Below are 17,613 nucleotides of genomic sequence, written 5' to 3'. Positions count from 1 at the left end.
GTGAGAAAATTATGAGAGAATTTTCATTTTTGTGTGAACTATTTCTTTAATTAATCACCCTATTGTCATTCAGGAGTTGATCAGTGATTTGAATTGAGAGTGAATAACGACTTAAATTTCGGCCTGTTCATCACTCAGATTGATTAAATGGCTTTAGAAGACTTGGAAAATAGTGCATCAGTCGTATCGACAGCTTTAATTGTGGTTTTATGGTGTTTTTGTCCTTTATGGAGCTTGACAGATAGTAGTCACTATTCACTTTCATTATACGGTGTTCATCATTATATGGTGAAGATATATATATATATATATATATATATATATATATATATATATATATATATATATACACTCACCTAAAGGATTATTAGGAACACCATACTAATACTGTGTTTGACCCCTTTCAGCCTTCAGAACTGCCTTAATTCTACGTGGCATTGATTCAACAAGGTGCTGAAAGCATTCTTTAGAAATGTTGGCCCATATTGATAGGATAGCATCTTGCAGTTGATGGAGATTTGTGGGATGCACATCCAGGGCACGCAAGCTCCCGTTCCACCACATCCCAAAGATGCTCTATTGGGTTGAGATCTGGTGACTGTGGGGGCCATTTTAGTACAGTGAACTCATTGTCATGTTCAAGAAACCAATTTGAAATGATTCGAGCTTTGTGACATGGTGCATTATCCTGCTGGAAGTAGCCAACAGAGGATGGGTACATGGTGGCCATAAAGGGATGGACATGGTCAGAAACAATGCTCAGGTAGGCCGTGGCATTTAAACGATGCCCAATTGGCACTAAGGGGCCTAAAGTGTGCCAAGAAAACATCCCCCACACCATTACACCACCACCACCAGCCTGCACAATGGTAACAAGGCATGATGGATCCATGTTCTCATTCTGTTTACGCCAAATTCTGACTCTACCATCTGAATGTCTCAACAGAAATCGAGACTCATCAGACCAGGCAACATTTTTCCAGTCTTCAACTGTCCAATTTTGGTGAGCTCTTGCAAATTGTAGCCTCTTTTTCCTATTTGTAGTGGAGATGAGTGGTACCCGGTGGGGTCTTCTGCTGTTGTAGCCCATCCGCCTCAAGGTTGTGCATGTTGTGGCTTCACAAATGCTTTGCTGCATACCTCGGTTGTAACGAGTGGTTATTTCAGGCAAAGTTGCTCTTCTATCAGCTTGAATCAGTCGGCCTATTCTCCTCTGACCTCTAGCATCAACAAGGCATTTTCGCCCACAGGACTGCCACATACTGGATGTTTTTCCCTTTTCACACCATTCTTTGTAAACCCTAGAAATGGTTGTGTGTGAAAATCCCAGTAACTGAGCAGATTGTGAAATACTCAGACCGGCCCGTCTGGCACCAACAACCATGCCACGCTCAAAATTGCTTAAATCACCTTTCTTTCCCATTCTGACATTCCGTTTGGAGTTCAGGAGATTGTCTTGACCAGGACCACACCCCTAAATGCATTGAAGCAACTGCCATGTGATTGGTTGATTAGATAATTGCATTAATGAGAAATTGAACAGGTGTTCCTAATAATCCTTTAGGTGAGTGATATATATATATATATTGGACATGTCCCTCAAATTTGGGAAAATTATTTAAAAATGATCAATATTACATTATTACAATATTAATGTTTTAAAATTTGGGGAACAATTTGCGGAACTCAGTATAATTGTAAGAAACTTAGAAAAGAGGAAAACATCAAGTGATCAATCGTAAAGGAGCCAACAATATTAGCAATGCCTTAATTTAAGTAACATAACTTTGTAAAGAAAATATTGTGTTGTCCCCACCAAGTGTAAATGAGAAACATGCTCCTGCTCTTAACTAATAAAGAGTGTTGAGATGTTTACTCAAAAGGTCTGGTGTGAATGTTGTGCATCTCATTAAAAGTGTTTGTGTACGTTATGTTGTTTGGATCCCATTCTGCAGTCATTCACTCATATGTTCAGAAGCTGCAGCAGGCAGCGGCGTTGAACTCTGACTCTGGCAGAGGAAGTGAAGTCAGCAGCCGTATAGCTGCTGCTCCAGAAGGCGATGGCTGTGCACGCGGCATGGCTCTTCCTCCCTGCAGCAAGGTTGGCACAGTGCGGAGGTGCTGGTGGCGTGGTGCTGATTCTGGCGCTCTTGGCTGCTGAGAGTGGTGCATGCCCTCTGTCATTCATGGGGAGTGGCTCTGTCCAACTGTCACTTCCTGACAGGCTGATAATCAATCTCTTTATTAACTGCTCTGCTGCAGATGGCCCGCCCGGTAGGGAGGGTGGGCAGCTTGCATGGTACACCGCAGCATAGCGACCGCCACCGCGCTCCGCTGGGGTCGGAAGGTTGGCACCATGAGACAGCGTTGCTTCCATACCCATCCTTGCCACCATTTGGAATTACACCGGTGGAATCGGAGGCCTCATCGTCCCTGGTGATAATTTATTAGGAGGAAGCCATATCTGACAAATGCTGTCTGCATGCCAAATAATGCATACATCCCATCATTTTTTCTCCTTTGAGCTTGTCTTCATCAGACTTAACATGCCAACGAGAAACAATTGTTTTTCTACTCTCGTTCATCACTCATATGTCAATTCCTTTAGGGCTAATGGAAAAGTCATGTCAGATGCAACATTGATGTAGAAATACATAAAACAGGACTGTATCACATTAAATATGGATAAGACACACTGCTCTGCCAAGCCAAAACGCAGTAATTACACCAATACCGTGAAACATAAAAAAAAAAAAAACGTTAAAGTTTTTGGATTGGGTGAAGGGTGAAGGTACTTTTTTAACTTTTTTAGCATAGTTGAGCAAAACCTGTCCAGCACAGGACAGATACAATTTACAAGACCCAATTCTGGTTATAACCAGGCCCATACGGAAACTGTGTGTGCAGAATTCTCCTGTGATTCTGTTTGGGACATCCACATTTTTTCACACACTTCCACAAATCCACCATTCTGCCCCTTGTGTGTTTGTTTATTACAATATTTTAGCTAATAATAATAATTTAGCTAATAATAACTGAAAAGGCTTTCATCAGCCTTTAAGACTGTAGTGCTCTTAACTCAGGATAAAGGAATATTTCAGGTTCAACACGAGTTAAGCCCAATCAACAGCATTTGTGAAATAATATTTTTAAATGATTACCACATACATACATTTTGACTCATCCCTACTTTTCTTTAAAAAAAGAAGAAGCCAAAATCGTGTTTACTGAAAAGTGCTTAAAATGGAAGCGAATGTAGGGAATTTTTTTAGGTTTCAAAAGGCAGAAATGTGAAGCTTATAACTTTATAAAACATTCTTCTGTTAAAACTTGTGTATTATTTGAGCTGTAAGGTTGCTGAAATCGTCATTTGTATGTGATTACAGCATTGTCATGGCAATAAAGTTGTAGAATTGGATATAACTTTACACAGAATATGTTAGTAAGGAATTTTATCACACTTAAATCATGTTAACACGAATATTGTTTACAGTATGTCTTGTGGCTATTCTTTTGAAACAGTGAGTATTTTAACCTTTACGGATAGGCCAAATTCACTTCTACGGAAGAGGATTAGGGCCAAGCAATAATAAAAAAATAAAACCATCTCAAGAATAAAGTCATTATAATGCGAGATTAAACTCGTTAAATTTCGAGAAAAAAGTCGAAATACAATCTTGAGAATAAACTCATTAAATATCGAGATTAAAGTCATTATAATGCGAGACTAAACTCGTTAAATTTCGAGAAAAAAGTCGAAATACAATCTTGAGAATAAACTCATTAAATATCGAGATTAAAGTCATTATAATGCGAGATTAAACTCGTTAAATTTCGAGAAAAACGTTGAAATACAATCTTGAGAATAAAGTCATTAAATATCGAGAATAAAGTCATTATAATGCGAGATTAAACTTAACGAGTTTTTTCTCGAAACACAACGACTTTATTCTCGATATTTAATGAGTTTATTCTCAAGATTGTATTTCGACTTTTTTCTCGAAATTTAACGAGTTTAATCTCGCATTATAATGACTTTAATCTCGAGATGGCTTTATTTTTTTTTATTATTGCTTGGCCCTAATCCTCTTCCATACACTTCAATTGTAAGTGCCTTATTTTTTTTATGAAAAGGAGAGTTGGAAAAGTCAATTTATTATTATGCCACAAATGCTATCGATTGAGCTAAACTTGTTTTAAACCTGGAATATTCCTTTAAGGCCATATCAACACTAATCTTTACATTATCAAGTTTTTCAGTATGCCAAGTATTCCAAAGAATGCAGTAAAGTTTTATGTGGAAGAAAACGCTGTTCCAGAGTGGATGGGAGGCGTAAACGTAGCAAAATCAATACGTTTCCAATCGAAAACGTATTAGTGTGGATGTGGTTTATATCCATTCCACAGATTTTTCTACAAAATAAGCGCAGAAAATGCCAAAGAAGTTTGCAGATTCCATAGGGCCTAGTTATAGCTCAATTTTGAAGACATTTTGCCTTTACAGGGCATCCCAATCCTATTTTTTGTTTTGTATTGTTTTGTTTGTTTGCAGAAGGAGTTCCTGACTGAAATGCAGAAGATGCTATTAAGCAAGATTTCAGATCTGTGCATGTTGAATGCAGCAGCCGCCAATGGTACAGCTCTGCAGCATGGTCCTCCGAGCCCATCCGAATGCAGCGAGACACCACTCCACTCCCCACCTCACAAACCCACCCAAAAAGCTGACTAGAAGACATATAAGCATAATAATTCTATTGCAAATAATGATAACCATAAAACTCCAAATCCTTGTAATAAAGCCGAAGCCTCGCTCCCTAATGAAACAGTGGCCCTCCTGCTGTTTCCTGCCTAATGTTCCCGTTGAGGTTTCCTCCACTTTCCATAAAGCAATTTCACAAGCCCACTCCCAACGTGAATCATCGAGAAATGAAGAGAACTGCTTCGAAGCCTCTCTTTTCTCTTGTGTCCCATGAGGGTGACACTGACTAAATCTGTGCTGATACAGAGGTGTGCTGTAAATCCTGTTTGCTCGGGTTCCATCTACCCTAATATTCACACTCATGTATGAGGCCTCTTCCCTGCCTGCGCCTGCTAATGTACCGTATCGTCATGTGGATGACAAGACGATATCGTCAAGCTTCTCAAACTCTCTCTTTTACATGTATCATTTACTGGCGGTGGAGAAAATCCACAATATGTGGGAAGAGAACATATGTTACATTTAAGAACCAGGGATTTACCTCTACACAGGGCTTAGTTTACATGTGCTATTCAACAGTAGCCAACAACAAAGGAATGTATAACAAAATACCATCTGCTGCATGACAAACCATGTCTTTATATTCAAGGTAATTAACAAAAAAAAATCCTTAATTTCTGAAAAGCAATAAATGAGAGCTTGAACAGAGAGATTGTAATTTTGTACATTTTATTTGAATTTCCTTTAACATTACCTCGGTAGTTACAGTGTGTATAAATAGGTTTGTGTTTTTTAAATCAGTTATATTTAATTCCTCCAACACATGCCATTCATTTATTACCAATTAATGGTGTTTATTAATTCTTTAACAAAAAAGCTGCTAAAAAACATGCAACTTGATATTCTTCCAAAAACTAAATGGTGTTCCAAAATAGGAAAATAAAAGAAATGGGAATTGTTCAGCATCAACACGCATTGCATATCAAAACCTACAGTATTCAACACTTGCAGATTTGAATACTTTTCTAGGTACATCGCAAATTACTCAAAGATTTCTTGATTGACAGATGAGGGGGGATAACTGTATTTAGCCAGGGACGATCTTTCTTCGTCTGGCATGATTTTGGTCTCAGGGAGGATTGCCCCCAATGGTGTCTGCCCTCCTCCTTTTCTCGGCACGGAGCAGGGGCAGATTGACAGAACAGCATGGGGGCAACCGCCGCTGTGCCAACAGCCCCCCCACTCTCTACCTGATGTTTTTAACAAAGGCTTCCATCTCACCGACTCCGCTGCCGAACATCGCCCCGCCAGCTTCAACCCACCCCGTGTCTGGAACAAACAGACTTTGAAACCTGATCGCAAGGATGTTGGGAACAGATACACTGATGCTGGGAGTGATGCAGTGTGTACGGCTGTACTCAAAGATAAAATTTAAAAAGAAATCAGTGCAGAGCCCAAAAATTGGACGGGGGCAGTTGTTTGTGTGCACCTGGTGGGCCTGTTTTCTATTATACATATTTTTATTTAGGAGACACCGGGGCTAGTTGTCCAACCTTTTTACTCAGTTAATATTCATAAGTGTAGATTTATTTTTATTTTTATTGGGACATACCTTAAAGTCTGGGCAACATAAATTCTACTGAACATTTACACCATTATAGCACAACACAGTTCATCAAAATTAAATGATATTTCTCTTATTATTTACTCACCCTTATGCCGTCTCTTGTATGTTGTACGGCTTGTTTCCTTCTGCGGAACACAAAGAAAGATATTTTGATGAAGATATTTTTTTTATACAATGCAAGTCAATACAGTCCAACACTTTCGAACTCCAAAAATTTCTAATTAAAATAAAAAAAAAGAAGAAAGACAGCATAAAAGTAATCCATAAAGCTTGAGTGGTTATATCCAGCCTACTGAAGCATTACGATCAGTTTTTAGCAAGAAACAAATATGTAACCAAAAGGTAACCCTTTTTTCACTGTAAATCCTGCATCTGCAGTCTACTTGGCACAACCTTGATTTGAAGTGAATTATACTTTTTTGGTGAACTATTCCTTTAACCTGCATTGAAAGCAGGGCTTGTTGTCATTGTATATGGGGTAAGCTGTCACATTAGGTACCTGTCATTAAAAAAAAAAAGATTAAAAATATGTTTGAAACACTAAACAATTCACGAAACAACAAAAAATGTAAATGATCAAACCATTGTTCTGGCTTAAACAAATCTTAATAAACTGTAGAAAATTATAACATTTAAAAAATATATGTGACACCTTGCCAAGACATAATATTTATGAAAATACACTTAAGAACATTGTTAAATGTTAAAATGAACCTTCACTTGACACTGTTGACAAATGTAACCCAGGGTGTTTTTAATTTACTGACACAAGAGCTATTACAAAAGTATGGTGAGATATGCAACGTTAAGTTTGGAAGATAGAATTCACAAAATGTATTCAAATGTAAGACAGTTAGTGTTGTGTGTTGCTACTGTATAGTTCAAAAACCAACAAAATCACTGGTAGAGAAAACAATAACTTGTGCAATTGAACTTTTGACTTAAAATATTTTATGTTACTGTGATATAACACTTGTGACAACTTCCCCATACATATTTACCTATTTTGATCATAGATATTCACTTATTAACAGACCTGTAAGTTAATACCTACCTTTATGCTTCAGAAGAAGGCCATTCAAAGCTGAATGACAGGTACAAATGTGTTGCAGAGGTCAAAGGGATTTTATAATTTATCTTAGTTTGACATCAAAGCAATTACAGAGGACAGTTCACAGCATTAATAATGCACATTGTTCTTACTGAGCCCCTTCCTAGCTGTTATCAATCACTGGAAAATCCATCTGACTTTCCAAAAAGACGATGCATGTGGAGTACACAGTCTGACTCACACTGCTTGGAGGTGTTCCCCTGTTTTGATGAATTTCCGGTCTAGGCACCCAGCATTCCTGCTGTATGTGTGGCAGCATCTACTCTTACCTCCGCCAACACGATCCTGCACATCGCGGGGTGCAGACACGCTGGGTACCTTTCCGCTCCATGCCGCGTCCTCTGGCCTCACCCGCTCCCTCCGTGCTTGTCGTATGTGTCACTCGTTAACAACAGAAAACGTTTAGTTTCATCTTCAGAATGAAACACTTAACAGTGCTGTATTGTTACAGCGAAAAGTGCTCCCTCTATGTTCTTCTCTCGTTCCCTCTCTTTCAGTCTGGTAGAGTTAGTTATTTGTACAATGGTAATTCAATGTTCCGGGTTCAATACACATTAAGCTCAACATTAGTGTGATAAAAATCGCTTACGTTTTAAACATCAAACGTACAACTTAATTGGCATGATGACGTAACACAAACCCTGTAAATCCGTTTAATTTGATTTTATCACACTAAAACTATATAAGGTTTAGTACGTTTCGTAGCTATACTTTTGAACGTCTATGGACTGTCCCCATTAACTTCCCCTGTAAGTGCCTTAATGTAGGCCTACTACCCGGGGTGAAATATTTTGTGCTAATCAATAATACGCCTCAAATGCTGTCGACTGGCTAACTTGTATTGAACCTGAAGCATTATTTTAAAGTAACCTCTTTGTCTACTTGCCTGGCTTGTTTTATTATTTTGTTGAAACATTTCATTGGAAGAATCAAGTGTATCTACCAAAACTGTAAGCATTGTATGTGTTTTACTTTGTTCTTCTAGTTGTTAGACACGAAAGGACATTTGTCTGTAGATATCTGGAACTAGAATACTAATTCGATACAAAGTTAGCTGCAATCCATGACTCTACCCTCTAATCAATAATAAGACATTTTCAGACCCTGCCAGTGAGTGCTGCAAATGATACATATTGGCACATAATTAAAAATGTGTCATTTTTTGTCGATTGAAGGGAACATAATGATATTCACAAGGAGCCCCCCACTGAGACACACAACTGTTCCTAAGCAACAAACAGGTTTTTCCAGGCAAGGTTTTGGTTGACTGTTTGCAGCCAGATACTTTGGGGAGCCAATGAAGGTTCATATAGCTCTTGATATTTGATTTGTGATTAAATAATAACTACGTAAGTTTTACATAAAAAATATAGTTGGGGAAACCACAGCAATAATCAAATATAGTGTTATATTAATTAAAGTTTGCAACTGTTATACTCTGTAGACCTAATTGTTTAATTAATCAATTAACCTACTGATTCAGGTATGTGGTCAGCTCATTGTTTTGGAGGAAAATATTTAAATGACAAGCCTCCAAGTTTCTTATATTGCTTAGGTAGGAGTGCCATCTAGTGGTAGTTTCAGCAATCTATCAAATTCTAGAAATAATTGTAGCTTTTAAAACTGGTTTCCGTTTTATTGACTTAGTTGATGCTCAATAAAATATTGCTCATTTAGCACTTTAAACGTGGCATAAGCAATAACTTCTGATAATAATCTCTGATCACTAATGTTTGCCTGAACTGAAAAGCCTTATACTACTGGCATACTGCCAGACACAGGGGGCTGATGCCTCAAAACTCTGTTTAAGTTTGCACAACGTCAAAAGTGCTGATCAACAGATTCATAAACAGCTTCCACCCCGGGGCCATCCATATTTCAGACAGCCAATATTTCTTTCTAACCTCACGCACCTGTGCTTTGTCACACACACAATCTCATCTTTAGCAGCTGTACATTTATTATCATTGCACTTGACTTGTTGCAAATTCCTGCCCAGTTTACTGTTTATTGCCACCTTCTGCTGCTGTTTACCATATAATTCCTCATGCCTTGGTGTTCTATTATTGCCCAAGGTAAATTGGACTCTTGCACACTTTTTATGTATTTTTTTTATCCACTAGAATTTTGCATTGTATTGACTATACTGTGATCATCGGTCAAAGTCCTTGCACTATTTGTGTCTGTAAAACAGTTTCTTTTTTAAATGAGAGAACTTAGAAAGGAGCAAGTTCAGCCCCTTAAACACTGAACTGAAAAAGCTCCAGTACTTCCTGAAAGGTAATATGTTGTTTGCTCTACTAATATAATTATGTGCTCTCTGAAAATTAGAAAGGGTGTGTTAATATTTACCATTTGTAACATTTATCCTTTGAAAGCAGAAGACAGAGTAATCATGATGGACATACTTTCCTCATTACAAAGTAATGGCAAATACATTACACAACTGAACCTCTAATTAGCAGCTTTATTCCGTAAAGCTTTTATTTTATATTGTTGTTCCACTTTTCACATTTGATTTCCCTTGCATTTAAAAAGTGCATACAGCAGTTTGACTGTAATCATGTACTGAAAGTCTACTCCATACATGAAAGATTACATTTTTTAATTAACATTTAAATTAACATCTCAAGAAATAACAACAGAAGTTATCCTTGCTGCTGGCATCCCAGGTCAAACATCCATGTTTAATTATGCTTCAGGATTATTTTTGAAAAGGTACTCAGCCTGAAAAATATCAAATAAATCATACACCAATCAGCCACAACAATAAAACCACCTGACTAAAATTGTGTCCCTCGTGCTGCCAAAAATGTGCCAACTGGTGTCTCAGAATAGCATTCTGAGATTATATTCTTCTCAACACAATTGTACAGAGTGGTTATCTGAGTTACTGTAGACTTTGTCAGTTCAAACTGTAGACTTATATATATATATATATATATATATATATATATATATATATATATATATATATATATATATATATATATACACACACACACACACGTACACACACACTGGTGGCCAAAAGTTTGGAATAATGTGCAGATTTTGCTGTTTCAGAAGGAAATTTTTATTTTAATTCACCAAAGTGGCATTTAACTGATCACAAATTAGAGTCAGGGCATTAATGATGTAATAAACAGCACCATCAGTATAAAAAAAAAAAATCATTTTCTATAAAATCTAGACAGGCCCCATTTCCAGCAGCCATCACTCCAACACCTTATCTTTGAGTAATCATGCTAAATTGCTAATCTGGTACTAGAAAATAACTTGCAATTATATCAAACACAGTTGAAAGATATTTGGTTTGTTAAATGAAGCTTAACATTGTCTTTGTGTTTGTTTTTGAGTTGCCATAGTATGCAATAGACTGGCATGTCTTAAGGTCAATATTAGGCCAAAACAAGGACAGAAAGAGATGTGGTAGGACAGATGTACAACTAAACAAGAGGATAAGTACATCAGAGTCTTTAGTTTGAGAAATAGTCCTCAACTGACAGCTTCATTGAATTCTACCCACTCAACACCAGTTTCATGTACAACAGTAAAGAGAAGACTCAGGGGTGCAGGCCTTATGGGAAGAATTGCAAAGAAAAAGCCACTTTTGAAACAGAAAATGAAAAAGAAAATTTTAGAGTGGGCAAAGAAACACAGACATTGGAAAACAGATAATTGGAAAAGAGTGTTATGTATCTTAACCCCATTAAGCATTTGTGGGATCAGCTAGACTGTAAGTTGCGTGAGAAGTGCCCAACAAAACAGCCACATCTATGGCAAGTGCTACAGGAAGCGTGGGGTGAAGTATCTGGACAAACTGACAGCTAGAATGCCAAGGATCTGCAAAGCTGTCATTGCTGCCTGTGGAGGATTTTTTGATGAGAACTCTTTAAAGTAGTTTAACAAGTTCTGAATTTAATTATTATTATTTTTTTCAAAGTGTAATAGTCGTTTTTTTCAGGTTATTAATGTCCTGACTATATATATTGTGATCAGCTGAATGCCACTTTGGTGAATAAAAGTACCAATTTCTTTCCATAAGAGCAAAATCTGTACATTATTCCAAACTTTTGGCCACCAGTGTGTGTATATATATATATATATATATATATATATATATATATATATATATATATATATATATATATATATATATATATTGCCATTCAACATTGCAAAAAATATCTTTATTAAATGAACAGGGAGCAACTAATATTCAGAGGACCAACCTACCAGGAAGTCTATTGGATCATCAGGACGTATTCTACAGCATTCAATAAGCCCTTGAGTTAAAGTGGGCATCACAGCTCTCATGAGGTAGTTTCGGTGAGGCACTGACTGAGACTCCAACAGGTCATGTTCTTGTGTTCTCCCATCCTCAAGTTGCTTACTCTTATAATGCAAACACACACAGAAGTCTCACAGACGGGCAGTCACAGTATATTTTTGGGAATCATGATAAAAAACAATAATAAACTAGATGTGCATTTTCTTTGGGCAAGCCTATCGACTCATGCCCACCGAACCATAGAACACAATTTTGAATAATATGCATACACTACTTAGTCATTAGTACTGTATGTGGGCATCCAAATGCCACATCCAACACATATAAGCATTCAGTTTAAAACAACTGATATTAAAAGAGAGTGGGTGCTCCCTAACAGCTTCCATTATTTAGGGAAGCTTCTACAGTCCTATTTGTTTGATCATGGCAGCTGCTTGCTCCTCTTCACACACAAGAGCATCAGTGTGGTCAGGCATTGATGTTGGGCGATAGGTCCTGGCATTCAAATGCATCCCAAATGTGTTCAGATCACGGCTTAGTGCAGGTCAATCAAGTTTGACTGAGACTCCCCAATAATGTTTGAGAAATCAGCAGTTAAGATTTTGAATCCAAAACATTTAAGCAGAAAGTCAATGTAAGCAATGTGAACTCTAATATGAAATATTTTAAGAAGTATTAAATAAAAAAATATGTGCATACCCACTCCTCCCATCTCTGAGCTCTCTGCCGGGCCTCCTTTTCCTCCTGCCGCTCTATCTCAGCCCTCTGTGCTTCCTGCTCCTTTAGCCACTCTTCAGCTTGCCGTCTTTCCTCCTCCTCCACCTCCTCTAATATTGGGCCGTAGTTCCTTGGTTTGCCCACTTGTCTATACATCTTCTCTGTGACTAGCAAGTACTCATTTTCATCGTTGCTTGTAATCTCTAAAACAATAAGGAAGGAAGGCAATACACTCACTGAGCACTTTGTTAAGAACAACTGTACACCTGCATATTCATGTGATTATCGAATCAGCTGATCATGTGGCAGAAGTGCAGTGCATAAAAAAAATGCAGATATGGGTCAAGAGCTTCAGTTAATATTTACATCAGAATGGGTAAACAAAATTATCTCAGTGATTTTGACTGTGTCATGATTGTTGTAGCCAGAAGGGCTGGTTTGAGTATTTCTGTAACTGCTGATCTCCTGGGATTTTCACACACAATAGTCTAGAATTTACTCAGAATGGTGCCAAAAAAACAAAAAAAAACATCCAGTGAGCGGCAGTTCTGCGGACAAAAATGCCTTGTTGAGGAAGTCAACGGAGAATGGCCTGACTGTTTCGAGTTGAAATAAAGGCTATGGTAATTCAGATAACCACTGTACGATTGTAGTGAGCAGAATAGCTGCTCACTACAATAGAAATCTCAGAATTCACAGCATGTCGAACCTTGAGGCAAACCTATCATTGTGTTCCCAATAAGTGCTCAGTGAGTTTATTTTCAGACAGGTTTCCTAAACACTCTGCCCACCTGCCTCTGGTTGGTCAAGCAGATAGCCCTGCCTCAAAATCACATTCTTGGTTGAGTCAGTTTTGCTATGTTGAACCATTCAAAGTAACTGAACAATGATGAAAGCATCACCTTTAAAGAAATAGTTCACCCAAAATTTTAAATTCAGTCATTACTTTTTATTTTAGGAAAAAAGTCTTCAGATGGTTTATTTTCCATATCATGAAAGTGAATATAGTCCATGATTTGTATCTATGATAGACTGTGCTCACTATTCACATTAATGTTATCCATGTGAAGACTTTTTAAAGTTTTTCTGGTGTTCCATGGAAGAAAGAAAGTCCAAGAGGTTTTAAATGATTTAAGGTGAATAAATAATGTAATTACATAATTTGGGTGCACTATTATTTTAAGGCATGGATCTTTAATTTGTAATGATAATCTCTGGGACAAATGTAGATATCTGTACTAAATTAATATATGTAGGAATGTTGTCCTTTAAAAAAGGATTCCGTTCACTCCTTAAAATTTACCAAAGTGCTCAGGATGAATCTCAAGGTCTTCAAAGTAATTTAGCACAGTCTCATCCTCTACATTTCTCGCTCTGAAACCAGCCAAGCGGCGAACGAACTGTTGTGGAGTGTAGGAAGTTCCCTCTACAAGATTCTCGGGCAGATTCAGAACACGGTTTTTCAGGAAAACATCAGTGGCATCAAGAGCGAAAACAAACTCTGGAGAAAAGAGAGGTGTTTGTTTTATTACCATAATGATTTTAGAGCCAATCAAAAGAGCCAGTTAAAACACTTAAGTAATGTGTAATATAAGCAATGCACTCAAAACCCTTCTTCCTCTACATGTGCAACGTCATTGAATATATTCACAAATGTAGCCAACTTATTAAAGCCAACATTAAAAGCCATAATTGAACTGAACAAAATGCTCAAATATAGAATACATACTGTATATAATCTAGAAGTAGCATGGAGTTATAGAAGATCTTAAGTTATGTGATAAACAAACCACAGGTCTAATGATTGTGATGGAGAAATCTTAAAGACACTGCTTTAAAAGGCGTTTCTAATTGCATTATGCATTTTTGCATATGCATTATACTTTATGAGTTACAGACCTGGGATGATCTCTTTGTCATGTTCAGATTGCTCTTCAGGCGGTTCCTCGCCTGTTGAATATTTAAATAATCATGCAGCAAATCAAAACTCATGCATTATAAATATTTCAGAATTATGAATTAATGAATCACTTAAAAATGAGTAAGTAAACTTTTTACTGTTAAATAGCTCTTTTGCCTGCTCAAATGTCTTTGGAAACCCGTCCAAAACAAAGCCCTGGTTCATACAGGGTTTGGTCATGAGTTTGTCCCTCATTATACGGATTACATATTGGTCATCCAGTCGTCCTAAAAATATATGATTTGTATTATTTTATCTTAATACATTGCACCTAAACAGTTTCAACAAGTACATTTTTCAAATTGACAACCTCCATTCTGATTCATGTTTTCCTTCAGAGTGTCCAGAAATTCATGAGCATCACTATGCTCATTTTCCACATCCTCCTTACTGACTAATGACTCCTGAGAAATAAATTATCTATGAGCATTAGTATAAAATGTATACATTTCTTATCAATGTATCAAAGCCAATGTGACTTGTTTAAAATCATTTGAAACATAATAAAAGTATAGTAAAGATGTCACATCATGGGAAGCAGGTTTCTCTTTGTTGCTATTGCTTTCATTATGCTATTATATTATAATATGTATGTTATTAAATCATCTTTTGATAGTTTCGTTTGTAGTTCTAAACGTTGTAGTATACTGACCAGGTTGTCTAGAGTCTCAGTGATTGTCTCCTTAAGTTTAATATGGTGAAGTTCGTAATGTTTGCATATCTTCTCCGCTAAAGTGCTTTTCCCAACAGCAGGAGGACCCAGCATGCAGATACGAATTGGCTGGAGGGAGACAGGATATCTTTAGTACTGGAAATAGCTCTTTTGAATGTTGTCAGAAGGCATCTTGCAAGGGTGAAATATATGAATTCAAGGGGTCTGACTATACAGTAACTACAACATACCAACAGCCCTCTTGTCTGCTTGAATTTCTCTGCAATCTGTTCAATGGTTTCAACCATGCCAGTCTCAGATACCCAATGCACATTAAAATTCTCTTTCACATAGGTTGCTTCAATTCGAAGGTTGACAAACAAAGAATCAATATCTGTTTGCTGAGGAAAGAGAGTAAAAAAAACATATATATATATTTTTTTTTTTTTACTGAGATACTTATGTATCTGTCCAATTTCATGAAGAGTGTGTGTTGAGATACCCTACTTGTAGTACTGGTTTAAAATCAGTAAAGTAAATGTTTCCATTGTAATAAGTATGTTTGAAAAATATATATTAAATTTTTACCGTCAGATCCCGTACAAGATAAATCTCTTCTTTTGAAACTCTGTGAGTTTTTCCTGGCCCAAGCACAAGAGCTATTGCCTTAAAGGAAGAAAACTTTTCACAAATTTTCTAAACCAACATTTGATGTCACAATGAATGTCTTGTCAATTCTCACCTTTACGATATCCTCCATTGTGTTTTTTGAATCGTCAACAGCAACAAAGTATTGTGACGTTGGCTTGTGGTCAATCACATTTTGAATGATCCTTAATGAAAACCAGCCAAAACGATCATAGACTCTTAGTAATTTAGATTTGCATTGACCGCATGACATAAACAAGCTTCATAATTATACTAACCCAGCCAGATCATTGATGTTAATAGTGGGAACAATATTGGAGCCATCTCCAAAGATGGGAACACTGGAGACTTTTCCCAACCATGACATCTATAGAAAAAAAAAAGAAAGAAATGCTCAATTGTCACAAAGTTATTACAAATGTGATCTATGCTTTTAATATCTGTCCACTATGATCTACTTTACCTTAAAAAATTGGTGAAAGATGTGTTCTCCCATTCCATATTGTAGCCCTGATGCAATAACATGCGTAGAGAACTTGGAGCTATTCTGAAAATCATTCATAAATATGAATGATACATTCTTAAAGTAGAGCGCAGATGAATTATTAATAGTGTTATTGGAGACTAAATGGTACAGTAGCGGAGAATGTTGAAGCTTTAAAATGTTTAACTTTTCTAATAAAATTAGATTATCCCCAAATTAAATCCTGCGAGAGGTATAACTTACAGTTTTTCCCAATTTGACCACAAGTTTCTCCAAACTGATATGATTGTGAAAGTTGGGGTGTGGTTTTCTTTTCCTGTAGTGCCCTTCAGTAAAAGGAATCTCTGGATCATCCTATATAAATATGTATTCATTTATTTTTGCCATATTAGTCATGTTTACACAAATGTTCACCAATGCCAAAATGTCATAAAAAAACTGCTAATTGTTCTTAAATTAAAACATATTAATCAAATTTAAGAAAAAACAAACTTACTTTAACATCTGGTTTAGTCATAGCCCATGTCATGATGGTTGACACCAGGATGAATATTTTTGGCCCAGAAAACTTGTCAATTTCCTCATGCAGAGCTGTAATTTGATTATGATGATGTAACTTGGAAAGCACTCAAGAAAAAGGTTCATGGCTAACAATATTAATTAAATAAAGTCAATATGATACCTGAGACGGCCCACTGTGCTTCATCTATCTGATCAGTATGCTGAGTAATATTATAAACTATAACATCACACTTCAGCAGATGATAGAGAAGTTCTTCACATTTTAGGTGCTGGAAGAAAGGGGAAGTAATTGACACTACAACACATTAAACACAAAAATCTAATGCATAATCCTTTAGTGAACAGTTAAACACTTTAATTTATGTACAATGTACTCTTCAGCAATAAAACTGCACTTCTCCTCTGTCTGGCTGGAAACAGTTCCAACAATCTGGAAGGTCGCTTTTTTTGGTTGCTCATTCTGCAACCTGTACTCCTCGTCATCCACATCAGGCTCACCAGTGTCCACAAGAGATGCACCAACTACACATGAGTGTAAAAACTAAACAGGACAATAGAAGTGTAAAGGAAATGTAGCGAGTTTTTACATAATACCCTATACAAACTTCTAGCTGGCTAATTTGAGTTGTAAATTGTTGAGGTGACCAAAGGTAATAGTGCAAAAAAAAAAACATCAACTTACCATTGCAATATATTTTGATGTGTATGTATCAACATTGTTAATAAAAACACGTTTTGAGCTTTGCCGTCTCTCCACGGAGTTGTCAGCCATCTTGTGTTGTTGATATGTTGCTAGGAAACGAATGCGTTGGCGCGGTCTAACTCGCAACAAAATTACGCATATAAAACATACCGTAACGAACAAAAATGCTTTGTGGTGGATTGTGGAAGGTTATGTC

General features: G+C 36.8%; 2 protein-coding genes across 2 annotated transcripts in view; one reads left to right on the top strand and one right to left on the bottom strand.

Moving 5' to 3' along the window:
- The window catches only part of LOC127656964 (serine palmitoyltransferase 2-like), a 919,074-nt gene that overhangs the window by 870,346 nt on the left and 31,115 nt on the right, over positions 1-17,613 (top strand). The gene's annotated exons all lie outside the window — the stretch shown is intronic.
- ak7b (adenylate kinase 7b) lies at positions 9,912-17,496 on the bottom strand. The gene is made up of 18 exons (XM_052145553.1): positions 17,397-17,496; positions 17,082-17,255; positions 16,875-16,983; positions 16,689-16,783; positions 16,436-16,546; positions 16,172-16,255; positions 15,987-16,075; positions 15,803-15,893; positions 15,649-15,726; positions 15,312-15,461; positions 15,061-15,189; positions 14,719-14,812; positions 14,507-14,635; positions 14,348-14,398; positions 13,752-13,949; positions 12,431-12,651; positions 11,677-11,835; positions 9,912-10,164 (listed from the first exon to the last, which is right to left on the bottom strand). Exons 1-18 carry the CDS (start codon positions 17,484-17,486, stop codon positions 10,129-10,131), a joined length of 2,088 nt encoding a protein of 695 aa, XP_052001513.1. The 5' UTR covers positions 17,487-17,496; the 3' UTR covers positions 9,912-10,128.

The sequence above is a fragment of the Xyrauchen texanus genome, chromosome 16 (assembly GCF_025860055.1).
Source record: "Xyrauchen texanus isolate HMW12.3.18 chromosome 16, RBS_HiC_50CHRs, whole genome shotgun sequence".
In the NCBI taxonomy this organism is placed as follows: domain Eukaryota; kingdom Metazoa; phylum Chordata; class Actinopteri; order Cypriniformes; family Catostomidae; genus Xyrauchen; species Xyrauchen texanus.
This window is presented reverse-complemented; position numbering and strand designations above follow the sequence as displayed.